Source organism: Lipophrys pholis (assembly GCF_963383615.2).
Source record: "Lipophrys pholis genome assembly, chromosome: 1".
Classification (NCBI taxonomy): domain Eukaryota; kingdom Metazoa; phylum Chordata; class Actinopteri; order Blenniiformes; family Blenniidae; genus Lipophrys; species Lipophrys pholis.
Window position 1 is genome coordinate 4,989,127 of NC_137635.1, and position 10,342 is coordinate 4,999,468.

Below are 10,342 nucleotides of genomic sequence, written 5' to 3' on the forward strand. Positions count from 1 at the left end.
GTTCCTTTGAACAGATGTCTGGGCAAATCATTCACATAAAAAAGAAAAAAGAAAGAAAAAAGAAGCCGAATGTGCATATCAAGTGCTCATAAGTAGCTGTAAATGAGGCGGTGGGACCGAGAGGCACATTACACTAAGTGGCGTCTGAGTGTGCCAACTTTCAAACAAACTTGGACTGGAGGGCACGCGATGACGCGGCGACTCCGAGGCATCACTCGACATCTGTAGCGATGACGAGGCAGCATGAGTCGCACACATTAACTTTGGGTGTGCTTTCAAGCGTGGAGCTCACGGCGTAAGCTGCACGTCAGGCAAGACCGAGGCCCGCACATCCAGAAAGGTCACGCTCACCACGCGTCACTCCAAGCACTCGGTGTCAAGGGCAGAGAACCATCACCTCTTTCGTTGTGACAAAACTGGCTTTTGTGACACGTTCAATTAAGACCTTGTTAATGGAATTTGCGTTCATGTTGTTGCTGAAACTAATAGCCAGATTGTACTACGCTCATTTCATTGATAGATTCACAAAGAAGTGTATGTCATGACGGCAGAAAAGGATCCTTCCACTGTGCCTACCTTCCCCTCTCTACTGAGAACGCTTGCTTGTATTGCAGTCAATAAAGATATTAAGCAATAAAAAAAAAAAATAATTACCCCATCTCAGATTAATCAAAGGTGCTTGTGTCTACTAAACCATATCAAAATGAAGAAGGTGGAAGGTGAAACACATTTCTTCAGGCCTCAGCCCTCACTGATCAGTGTTTTGACTTGCCCTTCCTTATCATGACGAATATAACTTAAAGAAATTGTATAAGAGGACAGCCAAACGGTGATACTACCAGCACAGATACTATGGGTATTTGCAATTAAGCTGAAATACCCAGACTGCAGATGGATTTATAAGATAGAAATGACCAGGTTGGTTAGTTCAAATGGTTTTTAACATTACAAAGAGATTATCAACAAAATCAACAGTCCATAAAGGGCAATCAAAATGTGAAGTTCAAATTATAGCCCCGTTACAAACAAGTAATGAAAAATACAAACACAACAACAAAAAATAACTAAAAACCACCAATATCAATGCAAAGAAATTTCCAGATAACAGTCAAACTTGGATGTAAAAACATTGGTACCATTACCGCTGCGATTCGCAGTTGACTGAGAAAGAGAACCTGAAGGTTAAAGATCTTTACACAAGGCACTTCAAAGTTAGTGACACAAGCGTTTAGCCAATAAGGTTTTGTTTTTTTAAGTTTGCTTATATTAGTTACTTCACATCACAAGTCACAGTTTTGCGATTCTTGCACCACTTTGAGTGAAAACTGCATTTGGAAAAAGAGAAAATAATTCAATTGTCAGTACTGCAATTATGCTGCATCGACAATCAGAGATTTAGAAATCTCTCTTTGGATTTAATCCAGGTCAAAACTAAAGGAAATGGGGGAACGGCTGACTGAATACAAAATACTGCACACATTTTAAAAAGGTAACCAAAAAAAAAAAAAAAATGGTAAAGCAAAGCATTCATTCAGTCACAGGATTCAGGGTGCAGGATTTAGTAGAGGCAGCAGGTACTTCTGTTAATCTAAGTTAAGACTAAACTATAGAGATAAAATAATGCATATATAGTTGTAAATATCAAACTATCACAAACTCATGACAGACCCCGAACAGAACTGGTCTATAGTGCTGGTTTCGGCTCTCCACAGAGCTAAAAGGTTTTGATTTGCATAATAATAATAATAATAATCAAAAAAAAGTAAATATATCTTCTGTGTTCTTGAGTACATCAAGACAATAGAAGGTTAAAAACTAGCACTACAGGAAGGCGATAGTACTTCATGATTTTCCTGCTGGTCAACTCTTGCGAGTCATGATGTACCACTTCCTCAGCACCGTGCCGCTGGTGCTCACCACGATGCACAGCGCCCCTCCGAGACTCCACAGAGTGGGCGCCTTGTTGAAGAACAAGAACTGAAACAAAAACGACAGCACCACGTCACCGGTCCTCATCAGGGACACCGGTCCGGCTTTCTCCAGCTGCAGGGCCTTTGTGAGGAGGGTCTGGGCGCCGATGCCCAAAACGGCAATCAAGACCAGCAGCCAGCGGTCGCGGCCACAGTACGGGAGTTTCCATTCCCCGAGGACGGACACGGCGATAACACTCTGGATTAGGCCGATGACGGCGTAATACCAAACGGAGAGGTAGTAGTGGACGCTCTTCCCCAACTTGCGAAGAATAACAAACGTACAAGCAGCTGCAATTGCACCTACAAGGAAAAAGAATATAAAAAATTACTACATCTAGTCTGAGTACAGAAAATCGTAATGAACTAAAATTAGTAATGTTAATGGTAACTAGAGTTAGACGTCTTTCATGACGGTGACGCCCATCAACTTGACTTTCATCACAACTTTGTCCACATTTAAAACCAGGAAATAAAACCTGACTATTTTTTTCCAGGTATATTGATATACGTGTGTTTTTGATGTAATGTGCATTGAGTTCATGTGTAAAGAAATGTAAATTTAATTGTAGGAAAATCAAGGCTCTCCTTCTCCAGTAAGCAGGAGTTTTAGTGAAACAGTAAAACAGTCGGCTCATTATGGATCATATGAACTACTCATGAAAAGTTCAAGAGTCGACTTTCAGGATGAATGTAAAATGCACTATTATCTTTACAGTTAAACTTGATATGACCTTGTCAATGTCCGCCTGTTCATCATGAGACCAAGACGACGCCCAACAACTGATCAACAGAACGTCGACATTGAAGCTTCAAAACAGGAAGTTCTCAGACGGAAGTGTCCACTGAGCTTAGAGGGTCATACCAGCAGGTTGAACAGGTTTACAGAGAGACTGGGGGAGTCACAGATATACAGGAGGTGGACATCCTTTGTCCACGTCCCACACTGATGACCACTTCATTGTGAACCGGATCGTGAATGTCACTCGACTCCAGGCACATTTAAAGAAGGTTGAGAGGATCCGAGTGTCACGTCAGATCGTTGGAAACGGTTTAAATCGGCGTGGTCTGCGTGCTAGATGACACTGGATGAGGGACCAGTGGGCCTCAGTGCTCTTCTCTGATCAACGTCCATTCACGTTGAGCAGAAATGATGGCCGCCTACGATGTTGGAGACGTCGAGGAGGGCGCTATGCGTCAGCCATTTGTAACCAGACGAGCCTTCAATGGTGGTGGTGTTAGAATGTGGGCAGGTATGTCTAGTCAACAAAGAACTGCCCTAAACTTTGTGAATGGTAAAGTGACAAGCCCATGGCGTGGTTTAGCCAACACTGTTGTTGGCTTTTGTTACAATAAATTGTTTGACATGAGGATGTCACTGCTCCATGCTTCTATTGTATGCTGAACTTAAAGAAAATGCATGCGGCAAAATATCCTTGTTTCTTCTCTTCAGTAAACCGGGCCATGTTTTACTTTCCATTCTACCTAAAGTCAATGCAAAAATCCTGATTTAATTGATCCTGGAAGACATAAAAATAAGGAAATTGCTAATAACGGCTGGTTACCAATGCCAGGATACTGGTATGAATGTAGGATTGCTCATGAGTGAAAATCAGAAAGAAAAGCAAACTGAATTCATTTTGCCATTGGTGTTTGAGCCACACTTTGAGACACTTGGGTGGTATAAAAGAAGCTATTAGGACTTAAGGGTCATCAATCAATTGTTAACCAGGCGATTTAATGGAAGTATTTAGGTAAAGAAGGAAGGAGGAAAATTTTATCTAATCTATGCAGCTGGCACAAGCAGCTAAAACCTTCCTGGTTCCCTCACAGAGTAACTCGGCCCCGGTTTTATAAATGCACCACTCTCTAACACCTTAAAGGACCTTTATGACAGAAGCTATTCAAGCATCATGACAGAGAGGAGACCCACACCGAGAACTATGATTAATGAGGGGGAAGAGCATCTCGATGTTCCAGGAGGTTAAATTATATTCAGTTCCCCCGGCTGCTGTGCTAATCCAGACCGCAAGTGTGAACACAGTTCTGTCACATCAACCTGGATGTTGGAGACGAAGAAAAAAAAAAAAAAAAAGGTTAATTATATCACCTGTAAAGGCAGCAATGGCCCCCTTTATGTGTTTGGCGTAGTCGGTCTCAAGGCCACCGAGAGCCTTGCCGAAGATGAAAGGTGGTCTGGCGATGAGGATGACACCAGTGATGGTGAAAACGGTGAAAACACAGTCCCAGATTGTGCACTTTTCTTTCAGGAAAATCCAAGCCAAAAGGGAGGTGAAGACTGGGTTACTGAAAGAAAGCAAGGACAAAAAAAAAGATAAGAACTAAATGAATGGCAACAGGAGCAGAAAGTAGCAAGTGCGACAAGCGCACACAAGACATGCCGTTCCGTCTCTCACCTGAACATGATGACAGTGGCGTCTGCCAGTGGCATTTGCTGAACGGCATAGAAGAGCAGGATCATGGCAAGGGAACCGAGGAAGCCGCGAAGCATCAAGTATATACGCTTATCTCTGGGACCGAAGAAACCCGTCCTGGAGGCACAAAGATAGGAGGATGATGGATGCATGGATGAGTGAATGGATGGATGGCGAGACTAATAGAGGAAGTTATAAACCAAAAATCTTTGGAAGGATGAAAAAACAAACAGGATGACGAATGATTGGATGCAGAAGATAAGGATGAATGAGGGTAATGAGTGTATGACAGTGATGAATGGACGCATGGTTGAGCTCCATAAAAAAAAAAAATAAATTAGGCAATGAACTAATGCAGGAATAAAGAAAAATGTCGACGATGAATTGATGGATGGGTGAGCAGGTAGATGCATGAATAGAAGAGCTGGAAGCAGCTTTTGTGAATTCAGTTTCACTCCGATTGTGATTCAGTGCAATTCTTCTCCAGTTGTATTTACAAAAGCAATGAAAATCAGGCGATGGCGGTGCAACAGATGGGCAAAGAGTAAAAACAATGATTGCCAGAAGCTTTTTTTCCTCCCCTTTCTTTCTCCATCATGAACATAAGCTTTCTCAACATAGCTATATAGTATGACAACTCAAAGTATCATTACATAATAATTTCACATGGGTTGTTTTAGTAATTGATTTTAAATGATCCTACTGTAAGTTGCAAATTCAATTTACACTGTGCACTATGTAAATACATAATTAGGGTCCCCTATTGTTTACACGTTTGCTACACTATGGGCAACACATTTCACCTACGTCTAACAAATTTGGTAGACATATGCAGCATGTTGGGCCACAGGAAAATTCCACAAGCACCAATACTCTAAACCCAAGAGGAAGTCCACTATTTTGCATTTTGTGTGAAATGGAACAAACAAGGGCCTCCTGGGGGGGTAGGTGCAAGAGACCTGAAATCTGTTCAGTGGATACAACAAACCTTCCTGATGAAAAAGTATAAAAATGTAACTATAATCTCAAATGGCAAATATCTGATGGTTCGCCATGAAACAGGCAGTGGTGTGTAACTCTGGTAACTCTGCTCTACATGCTGAAATCTGCCTGAAACGTCACATGTGTCATCACTGAACATCATCCATATGCTAATGTCTATTCACAGTGACAGCGCCACCTATTGGTAGGAGGAAGCTTAAATAATCAACTTCCGCATACCATGGGGCCCCAAACTTTGTGATCTAATCCTTGAGAATGGTCGGGATATGAAGGGCAGAAGGAGACACAAAAATGTCACAAGGGCCATACTCTAAAACCCTAAAACAGATCCAGAGGTAAATCCAAGAGCAGATCCAGATTTAAACGTCCTGATCTGCTTTTGGTTTTACCTCTGCTGTTGACATATGCGCTCTGGCCATAAAATGTTACATGTTTCACCACTTCTGATTTGTCTGCAAATATTCACGAAGGCCTGAGTACTTTTAGGCTGTCAAAAATGGAGTACTTTCGGCTGTAAAAGAGCAGTAACCAAAAATAATAATACTGTAATTCCTTATATTTCAATAGGATCTTGCCCACTGTAATAATTCATATTCCTGAGATGAGTGTTCCAGAAGGACAGGACATTGGCCTTGAAGCCTCATGATAAGGAATAAGCATGAAAGCAAGTTTCCCGTGAGAAAAACCACCAGTAATGATTTGGTTTCATGTTCTTAATCGTCATAATCTAGTCACAGCAAATAAATTGCTGGTTTAAAGAGTGAATAGTGTTTGGGGGCATTATGAAACCATAGTGTCAAGCCAAGTATGTGTTAGAGTTGAACCTGACATTAGAGCCATGCTTACTTGTGGTAGACGAGTAACGGTATCATGAAGAGTATCTGGAAGAAGCAGCGCATGGCACTGATCTCTACGGCGTGGATTCCCTGGATAGTTTTCACCAGGACAGCAATGGTGGAGAATAAAACTGTGGAGAGTAGAGCGTAGAACAAGCCAAGACCTGGACATCTTTTTGGCTTCTCCGTGTCTGTGAGAAAGACAAAGAGAGAGAGTGAGAATCGAAGAATGAGCTGTGGCAGTGAGAAGTCAGCGAGGTATCATTCGGGGAAATAAAGTACACAGAGACCCTGAAGATTAGTAAAACTGATCTACATTTCATTTCACGCTGAGAGTATGATGCTGAACTCATTGTGACCGCAAAAAAAAAAAAAAAAAAAGAATCTCAGCTGCCAAAACCTCAAACAAAAGATAGGCCAAAAACTGTGGGGGTAGCGTTTCCAAACCCTGTGTGTGAAGAGGCTCAATTTCAGCCTGGGGTTGCACAGGAGATCTTTCTTTGTATATATACCACTCTATAGATTATATATATATATATATATATATGATATTTACTTTCTTAACTTTAATCAGAGACATGGGTAGATGGAAGATATCATATTGCAAAAATAATTTAAAATGTATGCCATGTCCCTGTTGCATATTGAGTCCCTTGAGGTTTTGTCTCTATATTTTGGTTGGAAGACTGAGAACATTGAGTTCAATGGCATAAGCCCGCTTATCACAGACTACAGTACTGTGTCGGGACCAGAGCTACCATTCCTCTTTCTTCAAATTAAGATTTGTTTGGTGTACAGTGACATTCTGAATAGTCATAATGTCTACAATTTACCTGAAATCACTCATTTGGATGTCATGATTATTAAATATGCATCCCTTTTACAAGATAAGTGTAAATCAAGGGCAAATAGTTTAAGCACATAAAGTTAAAATGAATACAGTTCCATATTTGTCTGTTCAAAACTGTTGGAAGTAAGAAACGCCAAAAATGTTACACATCTAATTCTATTAAAACTCTGGGAATTCAAATGAAGAAGGGAACTATATGCACGTTTCCAAACCTTTTTGCAAATTCTAATAGTTAAGTTAATATTGTTACCGTGTGAATAGAATCAGCATCTGTCAGCAAATATATAGCTTGAAATTACAACTATTTCTGGGAAAGGTTTGTTATATGTATGTATGTTTATGTATATATGGTGAATCTACCACAGTAATTCAACCCTTTTAAGGATAATACTCCCCCAATCAGAACACAGCTTATAAACTGGGAGGCGTGCTGGGAGGCAGTAAGGACTTAAAATACACACACAGGACTGAACAAAAGTGTTTCAATAAACATGGACTGTAAATATTTGTCTAGTGTTAGGGTTTTTTTCCCCCCCTATTGATCTTCATAAGATTTTGCAAAAAACTTCTAAATAAACAAAAAACAAAATCAGCTTCTGGAATGTAAATGACACGTAGAGCAACCTATCATTTCAGGCTGCATACTTCCCTGTAATCACTGAAAGAAGTCGATGTTGGTAAGTTTGCAAACTGTTAGACTTTGGACAAACTGATTCGGCTTACAGAAAGAACACTTCAGTCGAATCTCCATAGGGTGGGGTATAATACACTTCATAAAAATTAGTCACTGAAGTATTTGATCTCACGAAATGCCTGTGTTGTTTTGCAACCATCCCTTTGTTATGACACTACCACAGCAGCTGTAAATCACTGTTGTCCAATGAAGAATCACAATAAGTATGAAAGGATAGGCATGGATACGGTCAGGAAATAGCTCAGTTTATACATTTCATAGATGTAAATTGCCTAAAAAAACAGAGAAATATTATTCAAATTCACTGCTTTTGTCTATTTACCATACCAACAATATGAATATCGGTATCGGCCAAATATTTTCGTATCGGCACATCCCTGATATTCAAGATTTTAATTTTATTTAAAAAGATGAACCGTCACAGCCAGTCACAATGCCCCTGAAATTACCAACGTGTTGATATATAATAATTTAGAATCATACGTCCGTGATTCTTAGATACCGTCTTATCTAACATGCAAAGTCCCCAAATCTGAAATTACATCGGGGACTTTTTCCACCGTGAGCTGAGAGTGATCACCACCACAACATTGTACATCCCTATTTATAATCAATTACAACAAAAAGATTAATAATATTTTGGCAAAACATCTCACACTAAATATGAGTAAATTAAAGATTTGATCAAAACAGTGTTGGTATAGGATATTTCTATACTTCAGTCGGTATAAAGATGCACCATTACATCAATACATTTAACACACAATTAATGACAAAATCATTCTTCACCTTTTATAGTAAAATATTTCTCTAGATGGGCTTTAGTTATCTTACAGATTACCCAACTATACCAAGGGGTGTCAATCATAAGGTCCGTGACCCAAAACCAGTCCGCAAGAGGCTCCGATCTGGCCCTTTAAGCCACCAAGCAAATTAACTTTTTTATTTTTATTTTTTTTTTTAAAGAGAAGTAGACACAACATAACATTGAGACGTGGGCTGAGGTATCAGTGAGGCTGCCATGAAAACCTTGTTGCTATCAAGCTCAAGGCCATGCTGTCAGGGTGAGTTTGTAAAAACATGCACAATGCAACAACTCTAGGCCACATCAATGAAATTTGCACCTGAATGCCTCGTTAACATTGGCTTTATGCTGAGATTGTAGTCATTTTCCGTAATAATCGTTTGGTTTTGCAAAAATGTAGACGGGTTATCATCACATATACTCTGCGCCACAACAAAGAAAAACTTTACAGTTTAAATTTTGAGGTTAATATGGCACTATTTTATCAGTCTGGTCCATTCAAAGTAGAATTTGGCCATTTGTGGGCCCCTTAACTAAAATGTGTTTGATACCCCTGGACTATCTATTGTTATGAGCTTCAGTACTACAATTCAAAGTAGTGAATAAGGCTGACAAGATTAACCGGGTGTACATTTGGAAATAGATACTGCTGTTGTCACATTTAAAAAAACAAAAACAAATCATCAATCATGTGCACTAACGTGGAGTAGGGGAGAGTGTCGTCTATTGATTATTCTAAAATAAATACTACAGATGTCTTAACACCTTTCTTTATGTAGTCGAGTATAAATTTCAATTGATTTAAGAGGAAAGCTCAGAGACGCTCAAGTTAATTAAATGATTTGTTGTTACAAAACGGCACATAATGATTTAAACTTTTTTTTTTTTTTACACGGTGAGATTTATTGTAAAATGAAGACTAAAGTGTCCTGTTTATCAGCGCCTGAGTGTGCGTCGCCTTGGATAAATCCCGTCCAATAGGCTAATAGCGCACACGTGACGTGTCCGTTATCGCTGACGGTTGCGTAACGTCAGGTCACTCAGGAAGTCGGTTATTTGACTCTCCATGCCGTCTAATCGCCTCATTTCTCTGACCCTTTCCAGAAAGTGCATTAAGAGGGGAGAGAGATGTGAGAGGAAGCGGACACTGATCATTATCCGTGCGCAACGCGCGCCTCTCTACCTTCCTCTTCCTGTGCGCGTCCCTCGCTGGATGCTGTGACGCACGGCGCCGCCGGGCACAGCGTTCTCCTCTCGCTTCCTCCCGCCGGCACCTCGTGCTCCTCCTCCTCAGCATCATGGTTGTGTTCACAAGACACATGGCAGTTCGTGTGCAGGCGGACGCTCTCCGCCGCGCGCTCTTCTCGGTCATGGCTGTCAACTTTGTGAAAGGTCACGGTAGCGACGGCGCCGTCCTCTGTGGATGAATCCCGGCCGCGTGTGCGGTGCTCGCGGTAGCTCATGGTGAGAAGATGTGACGGCCGAGCGGCAGCATGCCTCGGTGAGAGAGCTGCGCTTTTCCTCCGGTGTCCACAGTGACCGAGGAGACCAGGTTAATGGCTAATCTGGATGCCACTGGCGCACAAACTCCCGTGCGGTAGTTACTTTAACCACAGGGGGGCAGAAATGAACCCAAGCCGACTGTGCTGGGCAACTGAACCATTCCCACAAACGGGTACGCCCATTTCGGAGGCAGCCGTGGAAGTGTGAACCAACCAAAACTCACCTGACATGCAGTTCGACCAGGGTG

The 10,342-nt window shown here is 41.1% G+C and overlaps 1 protein-coding gene across 1 annotated transcript; it reads right to left on the minus strand.

The window, feature by feature from the left end:
- Window positions 1-925: 925 nt before the first annotated feature.
- On the minus strand, window positions 926-10,191 carry slc35g1 (solute carrier family 35 member G1). Its single transcript, XM_080466926.1, has 5 exons — window positions 9,776-10,191; window positions 6,254-6,434; window positions 4,388-4,522; window positions 4,081-4,277; window positions 926-2,273 (listed from the first exon to the last, which is right to left on the minus strand). The coding sequence occupies exons 1-5, from the start codon at window positions 10,053-10,055 to the stop codon at window positions 1,861-1,863; spliced, it is 1,206 nt and encodes a 401-aa protein (XP_080323052.1). The 5' UTR covers window positions 10,056-10,191; the 3' UTR covers window positions 926-1,860.
- Between the last annotated feature and the right edge of the window lie 151 nt (window positions 10,192-10,342).